Source organism: Micropterus dolomieu, linkage group LG04, assembly GCF_021292245.1.
Source record: "Micropterus dolomieu isolate WLL.071019.BEF.003 ecotype Adirondacks linkage group LG04, ASM2129224v1, whole genome shotgun sequence".
Taxonomy (NCBI): Eukaryota; Metazoa; Chordata; class Actinopteri; order Centrarchiformes; family Centrarchidae; genus Micropterus; species Micropterus dolomieu.
In genome coordinates, this window is record NC_060153.1 from 15072363 (window position 1) to 15092343 (window position 19981).

At 40.9% G+C, this 19981-nt stretch overlaps 1 protein-coding gene across 4 annotated transcripts; it reads right to left on the reverse strand.

The window, feature by feature from the left end:
* Window positions 1–757: 757 nt before the first annotated feature.
* Window positions 758–18681, reverse strand: kitb (KIT proto-oncogene, receptor tyrosine kinase b). 4 transcript variants are annotated; one of them, XM_046046922.1, is made up of 21 exons: window positions 18513–18681; window positions 16418–16693; window positions 16044–16328; window positions 14000–14139; window positions 13483–13651; window positions 12110–12299; window positions 11906–12021; window positions 11642–11756; window positions 10542–10729; window positions 10124–10230; window positions 9216–9342; window positions 8729–8833; window positions 7582–7692; window positions 6733–6871; window positions 6553–6617; window positions 6343–6434; window positions 5741–5863; window positions 5234–5345; window positions 4866–4965; window positions 4315–4420; window positions 758–3195 (listed from the first exon to the last, which is right to left on the reverse strand). In XM_046046922.1, the coding sequence occupies exons 1-21, from the start codon at window positions 18565–18567 to the stop codon at window positions 3052–3054; spliced, it is 2865 nt and encodes a 954-aa protein (XP_045902878.1). In that variant the 5' UTR covers window positions 18568–18681; the 3' UTR covers window positions 758–3051. The 4 variants fall into 4 exon arrangements, with proteins under 4 accessions (XP_045902878.1, XP_045902876.1, XP_045902879.1 ...); XM_046046920.1 differs by having other exon boundaries at window positions 6553–6620; XM_046046923.1 differs by having other exon boundaries at window positions 4311–4420; window positions 6553–6620.
* Window positions 18682–19981: the final 1300 nt, after the last annotated feature.

The following is a 19981-nucleotide window of genomic DNA, read 5'->3' on the forward strand; positions in this document are numbered from 1 at the left end:
CAGCCCAAAATATATCAACAACTGTTAGGTGGATTGTAATGTGCAGACATTCATGATCCCCAGAGGATGACTCCTACTGAGTTTGGTGATCTCCTGACTTTTCCTCTAGTTCTACCATGAGGTCGACGTTTTAGTTTTTTAGGGAAAGATCTCAATAACTAGGCTCTTGGAGGTATTTTCTTGACAATTTTAACAGCCATTCATGGTCCCCAAGAGGATGAATCACAACATGTGCATCGGCAAATCTTGTCTTAAATCTCAACAGACGGGGGGATAAAAGATAAAATAGGCAAGGAACCTGCTGAGACTCCTGAAAATACATGAAATACAGTATGTATTATCTCAAGAGAAGTCACTGTGACTTCATCTAGTGCCACCAGCAGTCAAAGTTTTCACTTATCCAAAGAAATATCTCAGTCGTGTACATAAATTCATGGTTCCCAGATCCTTCTGACTTAGGTGATCCCCTGACTTTTCCTCTAGCACCACCAGGAGGTTGACATTTGTCGTTTGAGTGAAATATCTCAACAAATATTGGGTGGATTGCCAACTGCTTTTGTGCAGCCATTCGTGTCCTCTTAGGATAATTGTACTACCTTTGGTACTCCCCTGACTATTTATAGCGGCATCAGCATGTTAGCATTGTCACTGTAAGCATGTTAGCTCAAAACACCACCAGTACACCCTCACAGAGCTGCTAGCATGACTGTCGTGTCACAGAAATAGGAAAATGACAAAAGAAATGGACACTTTCCAGTTGGTTCTACCATCGCAGATACTTTATTATAACAATTCAACCAACTGTATCAAAACTGCACAATCCTCAAAACCAGCGTACAGAAGCCCTCTTCTGTCCGTCCTCTCGGCAATACCAGTGTCACAACCAAACGCATTCTGTATTTTCAAAAAAAAAAAAAAATCTAAAGGCACATCTCTATTGTATTTACATTGCATACATGTTTGACATAAATCAAGTAAAAAGAGCACACAGTGGCTTTGCTTAAGAGACTAAACTAAAGCTAACCCTAAAATACATACAGCAATACACCAGTCAGTCTTTTGTAAATCACAGTTTTCAAAGCTACAATTCACAGATTGCAATCAGTATTTCTGTAACTTATGGCTTTATTTTTATATTAGCAGATGTCGCTTGCATGCCACCTATGGTGTAGTTGTTATTGTCGTATTCTTTTTTCAAGGCCTGTTAAACCAGTTTAAAGATAGGCTTGCTGACCTCTCAGTATTTGTTAATGTGGTGACTTTTACTTGCTTTCTCGTCGACAATCAGATGAGAAGAATGATATCTCTCTCGTGTCTGTACATCGAATATGAAGCTGGAGCAAGCAGCCAGTTAGCTTATCTCAGCAAAAAGGTTATAAACAGGGAAACAGCTGGCCTGACTACGTCCAAAGGACAAATAATAAAGCTTAACTAAAGCTCACCTAATAGATTGTTTATTTAATCTGTAGAACAACTGAAGTGTAAAAACATTTTGTGGTTTTATGTGGGGTTGTTCAAGACTATTTTTTGGAGTCTGGTCCTCACAGGGGACAGTTTGACTATAGTGTTTTTATTCTTGGGAGCCAGACAAGTATTGTCCTGTTATCATTATATATTATTAAAGTTAGATAACAATGCAGCAGCACAATGGATGCATGCACTATACTTACACTTGCCAACCTTAAAATCTTAAAATAGGAAACTGGCAGGTCTGGTGGTCCTCCCCGAGAACAAGGTGAGCTACAGACTTTGTTTCCTGCTTTCTGGTGACTTTTAAAGAATGAAAATAATATACTGCAACATCATTTTTATGTTGTATGTATGCTTGCTTTTAATTCTCAGTAAAGAACACAGAATTATTTGCTCCTCTGACGCAAAGTTGTGTGAATCTGTGGCATCAAATTTTTTCTCTTTGCACTCCCCTTAGTACTTTCTCTCTCCCACCTCTCAGTCACAGAAGAGGAACAGCCGCTTTATTGTTGTTTGGGTGGAGACAGTGGACTTTTAGAGTTGTAGGGATTATACATGCAGTACAGAGCCAGAAAAAAGGTGTGAAAATAAATCATAAATCAGGAGAAATACCGGAGAATTGTGATCCTGGGAGGAAACCAATGATAAACGGAATTGGTGTTAAAAGAAAACGCGAGTCTCCCGGGAAAACTGTGAGGGTTGGCAAGTATGACTATCCTTTCTCTAGTTTTTAATCTAATTAGAGAGAAAAATGTAACACCAACTCTGGTTCTATTAATCAAAATACCAACACAAGAAAACTTGTAATAATTCTCAAGAGAAAGAAAAATAGGCAAATAAGTTAAATAAGGCTGCCAGGCAACCAGCAGGAAATATTGTAATTCAATGATCCCGCCAAGAAATAGTCCCTCACGTAATTCCCACAAAAGTCTTTGTGCTAAGCTAAATTTCTTATTACTTAAACCACATATATTAGGGTGGTATCAGTTTCTCATCAAACCCATGGCAAGAAAGAGGTTAAAGTGTATTTCCCAAAATGTTCCAAAAATATTCCTATAAAAAGAGAGACAAATCTGACACCAAAAACTGTGGACTCCACCCATCACAGCAACAACCCTATGTATCTGCTCCTCAGTCTTACTTGTAGTCTCCGTTTTCCTGAAAGCATCTTAAAATGTAATTGAAGGCTGAATGTGAGCCAAACCCCCTCCTACTGCTGATGGGTGATGCTGTATCTGATGGGCGGTTAGTGCTGGAGTCTGCTTTATATAAACGACGTGCACCTGGAATACCTACCACAGAGATCAATACGGTAATGGGGAGATTAGATAGAGGCCAATACTGAGAGCCCTGTGCAGGGTCATATATATACAGTATCTGTGTGTTTATGTGTGTGTGATGCATCAAGGCCAGCGTTTGAGAGTTAGTTTGAGTGAATGTGTTGTTAGTAGCTAATTTGGCTCTTGCAGATTGTGCGGTAAAAGGAGAGAATGAACAAGGAGCTGGGCGGGTTGTGTGTTTCATAGCAGTGTATGTGCATATATACGTGTGTGTGTGTGTGTCTGTGTGTGTGTGTATATGTCAGACATAGTCCAGGAAGACATCAGCCGTGTTTTGCAGTAAAGGCTGGGTGGGGGCTGTTGTGCTGCAGACTGAGCTGAGCCTCCGCGATGGCGCCCTCTGCTGCTCTGGATGACTTGGAGCATTGGTCAGTCTCAGGTACACCTGAGGAACAACACACATTGTTGTGGTTTATGGAAGTTTTGATGATACAGCTTTTCACAGGACGCCCCAGGCAACCTACTTCTATTAACAAATAAAATGTTCCCAAATATCTCTAGTGGTATTTACATCTTTTTTCCAAGGCTGTTGCTGTAGTTGTGAGAAGAAGTCTATTCAAGGATAATCATGTCGATTAAGTATTGCACTTCCATAAAGTTGGGAAACAACACGCCAATTGAAAATTGGTCAAAATCAATGCAGATATCTTGACTTTTAGTCTATGTCAGTGGTTCCCAACCTGTGGCCTCCACAAGGGGCCATGAGATCAATCTAAGGAGTGCCTCTTCTGGCCTCAAAAACATGTTTTTTACATTTGCAACCATGTGTCCATTTACTTTTAATGTACACATGTAATTTGATTTATACTTTCTGTGAATATAATCCAATTAACCTTATTTCCATCCTGTATAGACAACTTATTTTGAAAACTGGACGATGTCACATGTGTATCGTTGCACTAATTTCATTAAGTCCGACCCAATTTGATAAATAATGTTGTATGTGGTTCCTGTATCGCGTAACATGAAGACTTCACAGCCTCTCTTCAGGTAGGACTCTCATACTGCAACTTGTCTTTGTAAAGAGAGAAACTGACAGGATAAAGGTGCTAACCTGCCTGTCAGCTCGCACTGGTCCGTTTAAGTGGATTTACCATAAAGGCTTGAATACGTGTGCACTCCAAATTTAGGTGCAGCTAGCTTAATCGCCTTCTCAGGCATGAGTGACAGAAACACTCAAAGCGGGTCAGACCGTTTTGTTGCCTTTTCTAAGAAGTCAGCCACAGATGGAGTGGTTGTGCTAGGAGACAGTTCAGCAGAATAGTGTCTGCAAACAGCGATTTTTGCGTGTTTCTCGGACACTTTAAAAAGCCTCCACACTGCCGACATGTCAACGTAATTGTTCGGTAAAATTTATTCGGTATTTTGACTTATTAGGCCGAACACCAAAGGCGCTATTTTTGCTATTTCCGGTCGATTAATTTCGGTGGCCGAACATTCGGCGCACCCCTAAAAATAATATTTACAAAATAACGTGTGTAATGTCATAGTTCCATGTACCTACATTCTTGGTATTTTCTGACAGCAGCAGTTCAGTCCTCTCCACCAGTTTCCTGAAGGAAGGCCTTTTCAGAGGGTCATGGTTCCAACAGGACAACATCATGTCGTACCTGCAGATGTGAGACTGCAGTTAGTTTCAACATTTTCTACTGAGTACAGATTTAAAGTTCAGTATAAAGCTAAACAAAGAAGTGGGCAAAATACAGCTAGTGACTTTCCTTCTCTACCAAATCCAACTCATAACCTCTGTTTCATTACATTAACCATATTGTACCACAGTTTTTTTTTTTTTTGTCTTGTTGTCTGAGCATTTTGTTGCACCAACATCTGTATAATTTCTGTTATATATATATGTTTTTGTGTTGTGTCACATTACACTACATTTTTTTCCAACAATAGCTACAATATAAAAAACAATATTAAATTTATACAAAACAATTAATTGATTAATTGAAACAATACTTCACAGATTACTTTATACTAGAAAATTAAAGAATTAGTTGCAGCTGTGCTTATGATCCTTAAAAAAGAACACTCTCACAGTTACACACTTACATCTCGACGGGAGCGAACTCAGGTCTGCTCATCCTGTGGCCCTCTTGAATCATCCTATAAAATGCAGAGCCCACCTGCATCCCAGGGTACGGGCTATTACCTGTGACACAAATATACAATGTTCACACTTCAATAACTTTGTGTCATTCATGTAAAACCCCATGGATTCACATCATGATGGTATCTGGAGCTACATTATGCATCACAATCAATATTGACTTTGCATGAGTCACCCCACTAAGTGATGCTGCTGCTTGGGAGCATCATCAGATTCTCTAATAAGGCCCCAGTCAGCTCAAATGGTTGATAATAATGGCTCAGACATTAGGACACAGATGCAGCAACAAAGCTCTAACTGGAAATGTTACCCAGAGAGAAGATTTCCCAGAGCAGAATGCCGTAGGACCACACGTCACTCTCAAAGGTGTAGACACAGTCGAAAATGCTCTCGGGAGACATCCACTTGACTGGCAGACGAGCCTGCAGGAGGGACAGCCATGATAACAAGAGCAGTGTTGCTTAAAAACAAATGTCCTCTAAAAGAGTATAGCTTATAGCAGCCCCACTTTTCAATTAATTCCTTTCTTTCATATGTGCTACTGAATATTATTCTTTTTCAAAGCAAAAATGTCAAACATTACATTAACTTTACATTTTCTTCCAGGTACTAAATTCTGCTGCTTTTTCGTCTTACAGTATATGATTATAAACTTGTTATCTTCAGCTTTTGGAGCGTTGAATGGACAAAACAAGCAAATAAATGATGTCAGCACGAGCTTCAGGAAATTTGTCATGGGACTGTGTAGCAGCTTAAATGAGAGAAGAAAGGACGCAAGGAAGGATGAGGGGTCAGAGAGAATAAGTGACAGACTCACATTGCCCCGGAGCACATAGCTGGCGTCAGTGGTGATGTCTCGTGCCAACCCAAAGTCACAGATCTTTGCCACCCTGCCGTGAGTCAGCAGAATGTTTCTAGCTGCAAGATCCCTGTGGATACACTAAACACACACACACACACGCACAAGCAAACATGGAAATAAGCACTGACATTTGTAACCTGTTTCTGCTGTGAATGACTGACACACAGCACGCACATACCAATGAACAAACACAAAAGACATTAAATCTTTATATTTTGCAAATCAATTAAACAAAAAAAAAGAATAATAGTCAAAGGAATGACAGTCTAGACAGAAATGCATAAATAGTGCCTAATTGAATAAAAGCAACAAAAGTGCAGTAAGAGAAACCTAATCTGGGTTTAATTTAAATTTAAAGTCTAAGTTGGATCTTATCTAATGTACAGTAAATGCAGCTTCACTATGTTCAGTCCTGACTGTATAGGCACCATTAGCCGACAGCAATGCACATCACATTGGCCCTGAGCCATAACGTGATTTATAAACTAGCGGCAGCACTTTTAAATCTCGTCTGTTACTATTCTATAAATAAAGCACACAGTCTCTAATAAACTTACATTCTTGGAAGTGATGTACTCCATTCCTTTGGCCACCTGATAGGAAAAGCTGAGGAGATCTTCAGCGTCCAGAGACAGCTCGTCTATTTCATCTGGGTAAAGATTACATTTAGTGAACGAAACCAGGGGTTTACACAGACTTTCCTGCAGAAGGTAAGGTCCTCAGTGTGCTGTTAAGATATCATAAGAGAAGAGTGAGAGACTTCTTACCTGACTGGGAAGACCTTTCTTTCTCAGAGGGACGCATGGGCATATATCCTGTACCAGTCGCCTCCCTGCTGCAGTCACACACACACACACACACACACACATATATATATAAGCATTAAATGTTGACAGGGTAACCATTTTGCAATTACAATCACAATTTAAATACGCACACATACACACCTGGTAGGCTCTGTCTGGTTCGAGATGTTGCGATAGTAACCATCACCAACTTGGGAGTTTAGGAAGGACACTCTTTTTCTGCGCAGGAAGTTTAGGAGGTCGCCATAGCAACAGTACTCTGTGATCACCAAAATTGGGCCTGGCAAGATGCAAGAGATAAAAAGACAACCTCGCTCACTGGCTTTTAAACCATATGACAGCATGTAACAATGAAAAAGAAACAGAAAGGGCAAAGCTCTAATAATGAGGCAGAAGAAGATGGGGTTTGCAAAGCTGCCTCAGTCATGTTGATTTTTTTCATTTGACTGACACAAGGCAGGGCACGTGAAGTGCATTAAGACAGGTTTGAACAATGTGTGTGTTTAAAAGCTGATATCAATAATATTGTGTTGAAACATATCGAGGAAATGTGTGTAAATATCTTTAAATTAGGATTTTTCACGCCCAACAATAGAGTATAAGAAAATCTGTCCAGTGTTAATAACATACTCATGCACACTCGCGTGGAATTCAAAATGCAGCATTATAGTCAATGTTGAGAGCCAAGACAGGTAGATATTATTGATCGACTGCGCAGTAAATTTGTGACAAGTCAAACTGCATCACGTTTTCATATCTTGGAGCTGGGGGGTACTGACTGTCCAATATCTGATTTTTAATAAGACGCCAATATTTGCGGGGCACAGCAGCATGTCAGCACATCAACACATGTCTGCACTTTCCACACAACCTCTCCAAACAATACCTATTACCATAAAACACAGCAAGTCAATAAACATGTAATAAGCACGTGCAAACGCAAGAGGATTACATTAAACTTTCCAACTATGTTAAAGCTGCTCTTCTCACCTCCGACAGTGCAGGCCCCCAGCAGGTTAACAATGTTCACGTGGTTTCCAAGGTAGCTGAGAACCTTCAGCTCCGACATCAGCGCCTCCTTCTCCGTAGAATGAGCATTGGCTGCGATGGAATCATCAGGACATTTATATTATTAACAGTGTCTCATATATGGCTACATCATGCACAAGCAGCCTGTGTCCAAAATCACCCCCTATGTACTGTATAGTGCACTGAGTTTGCTGTCCACCATTTTGTGTGAGTATGAAATGTATGCAAGTAATAAATAAATTATACATATAAATGTATATCATCCAGCAAATATTAAATTATTAACAAATCGATTGTTATGTCAGCCTACCAAGAAAAAGCACATACATTTCTGCAATATAATGCACTAATACAATAAATACCTATAATTTACTTTTTACCCTTTGGATAAATATTGCTAGACAATGTTAAACCACAATTCCAGCATTCCCAATGGCAGCAATGAACTAAACAATGATTTATTTCTATGTCTACTTCAAAAAGCACTTTCTTTTTCCGTATTATCTATTTATAATGATCAGTTCTAGAGTCTTTTTAGGGGAATTATTTTTTTTAACCAAAAATGCAGAAGAGTTGGGGGCAGGGGTTGTTTTTCAGCCCTGAGTAGTGCCTGCAGTCCTCATAAGCTGCATACAGCCGTCAGAAGGTAGGGCAGGTTATGTTGCCTGAGAGGGAGTATCCAGGGTTAAACAAATCTCTCTTGCTACTGCTTGTAAAGCTTAAATATATGGGTACCTGTACATGGTAATAAGTAAACGCGACTCAGGGGAGCATTTTAACATTTAGATCAACAGAGCTTCGCTCATCTGTACTACAGGTTAGACAGTGAGAGGACTTTGTGGTTCAGTGGTCTTTTAGTGAATTAATCAAACAGAAACTGTAAAAGTGCGACCCACCACCATCCCCAGTGAAAATGATACCGTTGCTATGACACGAAAAGATGATGACTTGTGTGTGACCAGGAACCTTTTAAGGAAGTCAGAAACTTAATCTGTGTTTGGACTGGAGGAACCAGCGACTACATTTAGTTCCTGTAGTAAGGAATGAGAGAACAAGGAGTGGTTTTGGACATAGCCACTGAGATAAAAGCAGAACAACACACACTTACGTTTGAGCATCTTAACAGCGACAATTGTAACAGTATCGGCAGAGCAGAGTCCGTATGCTGTGGCCCTCACTACCTTCCCAAAAGCCCCAGAGCCCAGGGTTTTACCTGTGGGAACAAACACACATACACACAAACAAACCTTTAGGATTTTATGATTAATCTAAGATCACCACCAGACATGTTGTAAGCCATTAAAAAATACTCTGCTTTGAATATTATCTCTCTCATGTTTTTTTCCACAAAACGTTTTATAAACTATCACAGAGGAACTTATCCTCTTTCACAGGTGAACGTGAAAACTAGTGTCAAACGCTACTTGTGCATCATTCTGCACAGTCAAGCTCGACATAACAATAAGAAAAACACATTTTCTAGTTTAGGGAGACTTTAAAATAAACACAATAATAACCAATCTGTCTAACATGTCTGCAGATGTGCTTTCTTAGACATGCTGCATATAGCTATACAAAAATGCATGTTGTCATACCGAAGCGTAGTTTCTGTCGAGGAAACTCCCATTTGGAGTCATATGGAAGCTGGGTGGGGTCAATATATATGTAGTTGTTGCCGTGGATACTCTCAATGACCTTCCACTGGATTTGGAACTTTGGTTTCTGTTAAAGTTTGGAGAGAAAAGAGGGATTTATACAGAGAAAGTGATGATAGATCAGCTTCCTGATATTGTTTATGTGTGACTAAATGTTTTCTCATCAATCTTCTATTCAATTTTTGATTACTCCGTGCACTTTAGTAGTCAGTCTGTGTCTAGACTTTCCCCTGATGATCCCTCTGCGAATTCATAAACTAGTTCTCAAGGAGTCTGACTCATCCGAGGGCAATGAGAGCATCATGCTGTGGGGGTACATTAATGGCTCGAGGCGTGATCGGAGTGTCAAAAAAGCCTTTAACTACGGCATGTCTGCACTCTGAATAGCTGATTGATCCTTTTCAAATTCATTAGGACACATTCATATTGATTAAAAGGACATACTTTCACTCTTATCTATTGAATATCGTTACCAAATGCATCAAAAAACCAAAAACAAGTCTGATCTCAGAAAGAAGCTTCTAACTTTAACCAGAATCAAGATGGAGACATGAGTCATTAGTAAATGAGAATGGGCCCACTGCCAGAAACTATTGCAGCAATTTATTTTTCTGCGATGCAAACTTCATATCAGTGGTGGTAGATGAACTTCATTCAACATTGACATCTACAAATTTTTAAATGCATTCTGAAACTAAGTAATGGGTTTTACGGCCATTGATTTATGCGATTTATGAGAGATTTAGAAGAAGAAGATGAAGATATATTATCCCCCTTTCACTCAGATGAAATAATATTTCTTCATTGCATTAATGATATTGCACTGTGTGATTTATTTCCCATCTTACCTGCATGTATTTATAGAGCAGCACCACTAGAATGAGGCTGAGTATGATGCCAGTGGCCACCATGCCACTTAGAAGGGGAGTGAAGAGTTTATGGGGGACGAGGCGTTCTGAGAGGAAACACACACCATCAGAAATTACATGGAGCATTGACGTATACACAACATTTCACCGGCAGTTACACACTTAGACACACAGTCACGCCCTCTTCCTGCAGCGCTAAGACTGACAGCTGCAGCAGTGGTGTTTGTTTGTGTGACACGGATTAGTGAGTCTATACCATATATAATCCCAGCCTGCATAGTCAGCATGCACTAATCTTTTTCAATCTGCACCCAGTAACCACACACCTGGCCTCGGCAGACACACGGTCGATTTGTGTGTCTGTGTGTGTGTACTAATACGCGTGTGTGTGTCGTACCACTGATGGAGAACAGTGTGTAGGCCTCTTCTCCCTCCGTACTCGCCACACACTCCAGGGTGTGATAGTGTGCATGCTCCTTGCTCACATTCAGACGACTCTCCACCTCACTCTTACCAAAGGTAGACTCTGTCAACATGGCAACCTCCGGAGTCTCCCATTGGGTGGCATTGGGCAGGTGTGAGCACCTGTCGAGAGATTAGAAAGTTGCGTAAGGTCACATTTTCCTCTCTCAGTTGTACATCAGAGCAAGTTTTTGCATTTATACTTCAGCAACAGCGGCTCCACTACAATATATTTTTATTTCTTGACTTTTGTTGCAACTGATAATATTAAAAAATGCTGGCAAAGGTTCAATAACAAAGATTTTTTTTTTCTCGATTGGTAAACTTCACCTATTTCTTCCCAGTCTTATCTTTTCAGTTCTTTTCTTTCACAAATTCTGGTGTCACCATGATCTTTCTATCCACATTTCTCACATTGAGTCCTTGGATGCTGTTCTTAAAATATGATTGCAATCTTGTCATTCTGTCTCTGGACTCCGGGGGAACCTGTCCTGTTATGCTTATCTTCATGAGCCAGAAGCTCAAGGGAGATGCTTCTTGGGGGTCAATGTTTTTCTCTATCACTGACCTCCATAAATACTGTCCGATTAATCTATCTTTATTGAATTGATCAGACAATGTGATAGCTAATTTAAATGACAGCCAAGCATTGCTGCGGTTGCAATAACCTTATTTTATCTGTTATCTCGAGATCACAAGTTAATTATGTCGTTTATACCTTTTCTTGAAAAGGTTGTAACAGGGAATGCTGTTATCTCAAGAAAACGATCCCAGGTTAATGAGATAATTATCCTGCTATTGCAAGATAATTAACTTGTGATCCTGATAAATTTATTGCAATCACAGCCATTCTCAGCTTCTGTACTCATCAATTTGCTGGTGGAACAGCGAGATAAAATGTTGAAAGATATCAAAGGTTCACATCCATCTTGTGACAATACAGTAGCTGCGTATCATCACCTTTCCAGTCTTATTCTGATGTATGCAATCTCATTAAGCAAATAAAGAATCAAGTGCAGTATATTTGAGGCATACCTCGTGTGGGGGAGCTTACAGAAGTACCAGCTGATTTTAGGGACTGGGTAACCAGCAGCAATGCACCGCACCTGTCCATCAACGGGCCCCTCCTGGGCAAGGATAACTGGCTTACCTTGGACAGAAAAAGGTGGACAGATTGATACAAAAGAGAGACACATATTTAAAATATTAAAACATGCAGATCATAAAGTGCTTATGTGTTTATTTCAATGTTAACAATCACCTGGGGAACTCAAGAGCAGAACTGTGAGAGCTACTTACTGCTGACATACACGTGGAATGAATGATCGACAGATGCGTCCTCGTGACTGGCTGAGAACTTATAGACCCCGCCCTCCGAGCTGAGAACCCTCACTAGTCTGAGCTCACTGATGTATCTGATTAAACAAACATACAGTACATTACAAAGTCTGTGCATGCATATACATGTGTCCATGCAGTTGATATACTACAAACTCACTCTACCTGTATTTGTGGCGGTGGATAGTGATAACGTGCTCTGTGGTGTTGAGGAGCTGTTTGCCGTTGTAAGACCAGGACAGGGGGCTGGGTGCAGGATAGGCATCAAATTCTACTCTGAGGCTCAGGCTCTCCCCCTCTTTAACATCAGCATGGACTGGACCCAGGCTCCCTAACATGGTTATGAACCCCTGTTCTGAAAGACAACAGAAATATACATAGTTAAAGAAAAAGTCCCCCTTTATACTTTACACTATAGTCCACCTAAGCATGAGTGTCCCATAAAAGCAAGAGCTATACTGCATATAGTGTAAATGTGTCATTAGTCTATTCATAAATATTCAATGTCTGCATTAACATAAACAAATTTGTATGTATGTAATGTATTTACTGATGTTTAAGTGCCTTGTCTAAATATTTAAGTTAGTTATTTTATAAATTTTGCCTTATGAAAATGTGCCTGAGCCTTATCCCAACCATTAGCAGGTATTTAAACAGGTAAGAGCAACAAAATAGTTCCGTAAAAGTTTTGGGAAGAAGCCAGAAAATGATCAAAAAGTGTACCCGAGATATATAATACCATTATTTATTCAGGGTAGTTTCACTGAGAGCCAGTTTGTACGCCCTGTTCACACTCACACAATAGACATATTCACACCTGGATGCTGCCCAGTTCAACCACAGTCTGATCTGGTTGTCCACTGGGCGGCTCTAGTTAATCATGTTAAGGGTGTTGCTTAAGGGCACCTAGGCGGTGGCATGTGTATTCTGTGTTAAATGGTTATATTTATTTGTTAGTTCATGATAGATTCAGTCGGAGCCCGCCAGTATTCTTTGTGTTATTTAAATTGTGTCAATTGTTACTGTTTTATTTACAGTAGGCATGCATTATGGTGTGTTATGTTTAATGTATTGTGACGAATAATGTGAATGCGTACTTTTTGTCACCATGTAAACTGTGTGGACCCCAGGATGAATTGCTGCTGCAATGCAGAAGCTAATGGGGATCTTGATAAACAAACTGTAAACAGCACTATTCAAAACTGGTGAGTGATCTCTCCTAGTGACGAAACAGTTTGTATTCACTCCAAATGTTTGACTGGCAAATCTTTGTGACTTTTGGAACATTCTTCTCTTTTGCTGCACCTTTTTGAGGCCATCTTGTGTCTAGACTAGCTTTGATTTCAGACTTTCTTACCAGTATATAATAAATTTGAATAATAATAGCTGTTTCCTTGAGGCCTCCACACACTAATTTGCATAATCGTTTTAGGAGTGAATACTTGTGCCGTTGGGTGTATCTGTACAATCTGCTACACTGACTGCCCATGTGCACCCATTCATGCATGAAAACTTATAACCCCATCATCAACACTCACCACGGACATCCAGCTGCAGCGCTGTGGAACTGGTGCCTCTCTCGTTGTGGACGTGGCAGCGGTAGATTCCCGAGTCTGACTGGTTAACAGCTTTGATCAAGAGTGTTGTGGCCCGTTGATAACCACGGGAACCGGACAGGATGTGTGAGGTGTGTGATTTACCAGGATCCTGCAGTGCATCAGGGACAAGGTGAGTAGCGCAATATCAACAGGTGTAACGTTGTTTTCAAGATATCATGTTCATAGTTCAGTTTTTCAAGTTCTTAAACAGCTGTCTTAACAAATGAAAACTACTCTTCATTTGATTAAACTCCCTAAGGACACTCAGGATATGACCAAACTTCACAATCTAACTTCAGTCTAAATATTTGTCAGTTTCTTGCATTGGTATGGGTAAATTCCCATTTAAAAAAAAAGCCAGATAGAAACACAGAAGGTTTCACACTTGACAGTCAGTCACCCAGACATAGAGACAGAAGCAGCCTGTCCTGCCAGTCAATCCCTACATCAATCTCACCGCTGTTGAAGGGAAATCCCACTTGAGACTGAAGTCCGGGTTGACATTGGTGGAGCTGCAGGTAATCTCAAACTGCTCTCCTTTCCTCAGAATGACTGTGTTTTTCTGGGAAAGCGTGACCACTGGAGGCACATCTGGCACTGGATCAAGAGATACAAAAGCAACATTATCACAACTGATATAACTGATCAGCTTGTCTACACAGGCACAACAAACCTTGCTCTTCACTCCCATTGCATTTGCTGTTAAATAAGAGTCACAAGGACATTTGGATCACTTAGGTCCTGGCCAGCCTCGCGACCTTGTACACAGGATAAGCGGTTGACGATGGATGGATGGATGGATGGATGGATGGATGGAGGTCCTGGCCAGCCCACTACTGGTTGCATGTTATTTATGAGTCTGAAATGATTCTATTGCATGATATACAACTTTGTAAATCACTCTGGATTTGAGTGTGTGCAAAATGTCTAAATCATCATCAATCTATATGCATGTTAACAACAGTGCTCCTCGAAAACTAAATATGACTGTTTTGATACTAAAATGTAAACATGACCAATACCTTATGTGTATTCTGTCATAAAAAACAGTAAGGGTGTGTGACTCCTGTTTGTTCAGTTGCACGTACAGCACAGTACAGTATTTGCATACACACACTTGAACATTCTCGACATTAAATGCATGCTGACGTCACTTCATTGGCTGTGTTTGACAAAGACTGCGGTAAATCTATTTACCCCAAACATGGCCTTCATGCACCGTTACAGCGTAAAGCTTTATTGAGTATGGGGCTCTAATCCTTTTGCTCCCCCCCACCCTCCCCCCCAGTCTCTTTTCTCACTCCCTTTTCTCACTCCCTCTCACCATCAGTCAAAAGGACACAACGCCCCAGCTCCTCCCAGCTTGTCTCTGTTTAGACTTCTTTCCATTGCAGACCAGACTGAAAATGCTGATGCAGTGCGGAGACACTGATGTACACTTAAAATGCTTACAGTGTTATTTCAGTATAGCTCATAAGAAAAAGTAAGTTACATTTCTTTTGCCAAAACACATCTGCAATGTAGGAAGTGTTTTTTTCATGCTAGCCCGCCACTATAGTCCAGACTGAAGTACCTCAACAACTATTACAATGATTGTCATGAAGTTTTGTAGAGATATTGATGCTCCCCAGTGTATGAATCAATTTCAAGTTGTCCAATACTTTGTTTGTGATCAAACCCCTGCAAATCTAACAACACTGCCATCAAACTCAGCTCTACTTTGTGTTTAGCAAACTACCCTCAGCAAGTTAGCATGCCAACAGTAGTATTTAGCTTAAAGCACCACCACACAGCCTCACATTGTCGCTAGCATGACTGTAGACTCTTGTTCTTGTTTACGTATGTCTGCATATCATTTGTCTGGCAATCACAAGTCATTACTACAAAGCAACTAGTCTTTTACACAAATATTTGAGAATGCCAGATTTAGACTTATTATTATCCTGTGGGATCAAGAAGCCAACTTCATGTATGATTTTCATATGATGATGTATCTTCTGGATAGGCTACTTTTTCCTCGCATTGCCCTGACCTAGCTTTATTGCTTGAAACAAGCAGCCCTGATGTTATGGGTATTGGCAACTTGCTATGTGCTTCCTTCACTGTTTCCTTTGTCATTGTGGCTCCCCAAGGCATTAGCAAACGCAAATGCTTTGGCTTTACCTTCCACTGACTAGTTTTTAGGCTGGAAATATAGGCTACAAGATGGATAGCTTAACTATGCCTTTTACTAGCTAGTGACTTTTTCTCTGACTTTGTACATCTGCCCTTTTCTTACTTCAATTACTTTCTGTAAAGATCACAGCAGCCTCTCCCAGACTGCCTTCCACTCTATCCCTCTTTTCACCCTTTTAGCTTAATTATCACAATAACAAATCTAGTGAAGCTATGACACATGCAGAGCAATTAAACACTGGTATGAAACCCTTTTATCAACATGAATTGAAATTTTTCAGAAACAAGAATATTAATTGCCTTTGTCCATCATCTCTCTCACTCACCAAGTCGTACATCCACAGTGTACTGGCTCGACACCACTTTGACTTCACCAAGCCGTCCCACACATACGTAACAGCCCTCATATTCCTTTTTCACGTTGATGATGTCGATGCCTCGCTGAAGGTTGCTGTGGTAACTCATACCAGAGGGCAAAGGTTGTCCATTGCAGGTCTCCAAAGCCAGGAGGGTGACCCCGGGGTCGGTCACAAGACAGGGGATGGTGCAGTTCTCACTTGCACGCACCAGGATGACGTTCACCATGGTGCGCTGGAAGGCATTCTGCGGGTCTGTGGGAAGAGAGAGGGTGATGTGGATGTTATTAGATGGACAATCTGCAATCACATGCCCCACCACCACCACCACCTTAAACACCCACCTTTCACATATACATAGATGGAGCTGTGTTCCAGTGTGCTGTTGTTGACACACACATAACGCCCCATGTGGTAGGGCTGCACTGCTGACACCTTGACATAAGCCGCTCCGCCCTCCTCCACCTCTCCCTCCAGCCTGCGAGGCCTCTCCGTCTGCCACCTCAACCTGGGCGGGGTGCCAGACGTCGTGGCATTGTCATGGCAACGCAGCTCCAGCTTCCCCCTCTGGGGAACTACTATGTGAGGCCCGCTGGGGGAGATGACTGGCTCACACCACACTGGAACAGAAGACATACAACATGGTTGACTTATGGTGGACCTGGATGCTATTTTTGAAGGCTGTGACAGGTTCAGTTTGGGCCAAGATCCAGCCCAGAAGGAAACCGGCTGCTTTCAGTAACACTACTGTTGACGCTGAGCAAAAAGCACAGTGGTAGTGCCGCAACTGAAGGTTATTTTCATCACTGATTAGTATTCAGATAATTTTGTTGATTAATCCATTAATTGTTCGGTCAATAATGAAATTCCTTTTTCTATTGGCCGACCAACACTCTAAAGGTATTAGCACATAAGACAAAGAAAAGCTGTAACAAAATCGGGTATTTTTGCTTGAAAAATGACTTAACTGACTTATTATTTTTCATCAACAAATCGATTTATCGACTAATCATTTTAGCTGTATAGAATACAATATAATAGAGCCTTAATGTAATGGTTAAATAGGATGTTACGATTGGAACAGAGCCCCTTAAGATAGAGTGCTATCAAACCACCAAGGCTCAATTGATCAATCAATAATTATGAGCTGTTTAGCCGCTGAGTAATCATGCATTAAGGGCCTTAAATCCATACCCTTAAGATGAGTAAACTAAACTACAACCCCTACTTCTTTCTTTTTTCTCTGCGCAGATTCCCACATGATTTCAAGAACAAGATTTTCATGTGACTGTTGTGCCTTCAGGCCTGGCTGGGAAAGGAAGAAGGAGAGGCATGCAAATAGGCTCCCCTTCTAAAACATCAATATCTGTGTTTTTGCTGGGTGTAGGTGCATGTTTTATAGCTGCTATCTCTTGTGCATAAGAATTTGGTGCTTTGCAGTTGCTGCCCTGTTATTTGAGCAAGCAAAAGGTGTTGCACTAAACCTGAGGCTGTTGTATGACTAAACACAAAGTTATCATCACAGCTAGATCTCAAAGTGCTGCTGGGTGTGCTTGTGTTAAAAGATGTAGTTTCTTTGTTCCTTCTACTGCCATGCTAAGGTGCACAACCTAATCCCTTTTATTTCGGTGGGATAAATTATTAATTGTCCTCAAACAGTGGTCGAAACAGACACACATGCGAGGGGCGCGCACACACACACACACACACACACACACACACAATGCATTCTCCAGTCTCTTACCCCTAACCTTAACCCTCAAAACCATGTCTTAACCCTCAAAAAGCAGTCTCTACTCGTGGTGACACGAGTTTGGTGTACTGGTTTCAGTCCCCACCTGGATATAAGAACATGTCACACACGCACACACACACACACACACACACACACACACACACACACACACACACACACACACACACGAACCTGTTGCCTGTCGGGAGAGGTATCTCCTGTACGTAATATGGTTGACACACAGCATGTAAATGATGTGATCTGCAGAAATGACAGGTTGATCAGACTGAACCCTTAAACACCACTTTATGTAAACGTAAACCACGTTTCCAGAAACAAGGTGGGGACCATGTATTATACGCTGTTCAGTGACAGAAACATGTAAGTAGCACAAAACATAAGCAATGATACGATACACGGCAGTTTTGGGCGAAACATCATAAATAGTGGGACGGTCAAGATTTTTGTTGTTGGCTAATATCACCGGTTCTACACGCATAGGGCTATATGTACACTTTATTAAAGGCATCGCCTGCTCACGTCCCCAGGAATAGGCCTATAGCATTAAAATATAGTAATGAATAGTGCGAGTTAAGTTAAAGAGATAAATTAAGGTCACCGTCATTGTTGAGACACTGAAGCGCCAAAGCAATAATTAAAGCAACATTTTAATGATTTCTCTAATTTTTAAATAGTTTTCTCACCTGTTAGTGGCAGCGAAATAAAATGTGAGGCAAAAACAACCCAGTGGAATCTCATGATCAGGCGGTTTTCGAGCTGTTCACTCTACTCCATGCGTTTCAAGTGCAGGAATAACCATCCTGAGCTTAAAGAAAACACCAGCTCCTATCAAAACAGGTCCCTCCACCGCGAGCGGACAAATGATCCGGTAGGCTGCGACCTGCCCTAACGGACTTGACTGGTGTTTAAAGACACAGTGCAGCGCCTCTCCTCCTTGCTCTGGATTCCTGCCACTCCTTGCTGTCCCGCATTGGCTGGAGGCTGGGCAAAGTGATGCGTCGGTTATTACCGGAATAAAAACACGGATCTTTCCAAGCCAACGTCACCATTTCTTACACAGTCATTGCGAGAAACATAATGTAAAGCAAGTCTCCAATAAAGTGACTGGCTGATATACAAATAGGCTACAAAGCAATGACTGTTCTGTCTCTCTCAATAAGAAGATGATAAAAATGTTTATTACAAACATCACTGCAGTAGTATTATTGTGACAGCCTCTTCGTACACTTCGTGGTCTGCTGTGATGATGACATCTCTCACTTGGCAGGAGTTTCCCTGCAGAAGCCCATTCAGTCCTTGATGCGCTTCACAGCCTCAACGTTTCAGCTCTAATCAACATTATCTTAGTGGTCTCTCCCCAGATTTAATCAACTTTACATTCTACTTGGAGTCGAAAAACCAGACCATACATTTTCAACCTCCCACACTTCCTACACAGCAACAATTATTAGATTAAATATCTGATATCAGCAAAGACTTCAGCCTGTTCTGTAGCCTACATGTTGTGAACAGTGTTGTTCCTATTGGAAGTGATCATTTCAACTCATCTTTATAATATTCCCTTTCACTTTCTGCTTCTCTTTGTGAAAGCTGTTCTTTTCACAGCCCCCCAAACCCACCTTTCACATCTTGATTATTTATAGTAACCCCCCCCAAATATAGAAATCACTTAATTTGTTCACTGAAAAAATATCTTGTTTTCTCTTTATTTGGTCACATGCACTCACTGTTTTGTTGACCTGCATCAGGTAAGAAGCAAGGCTGGATTAACCTGCAAGGGGGCTCCCAGGGCAAAAATGTCCTAATATTTAATTGCTCACTTTTTTTTTTTTTTGCATTAATGGTACATATTACAAACCAAATTTGTAAGAAATTGTAAGCCACAAAAACAAAGTGGGGCTTTTGGGAGAGGGTCTGCGGGTCTTGAGGCTATGCCGGGTTTGTAATTCAGTTTTAGTAAGGAGGTCTACCTATATCAAAACAATGTGATATAAATTAAGTGGTTACAAGAGATCAACAATCTGGGGGAACTGTCATTGCCATAAACCCAAAAAGCACCCTCATAGACCAAATGACTGCAACAACATTTAAATACATAAACACTTTTTTTTCAATTTCAGGGCCCCTCAGTGACCCAGAGGCCACAGGAAGC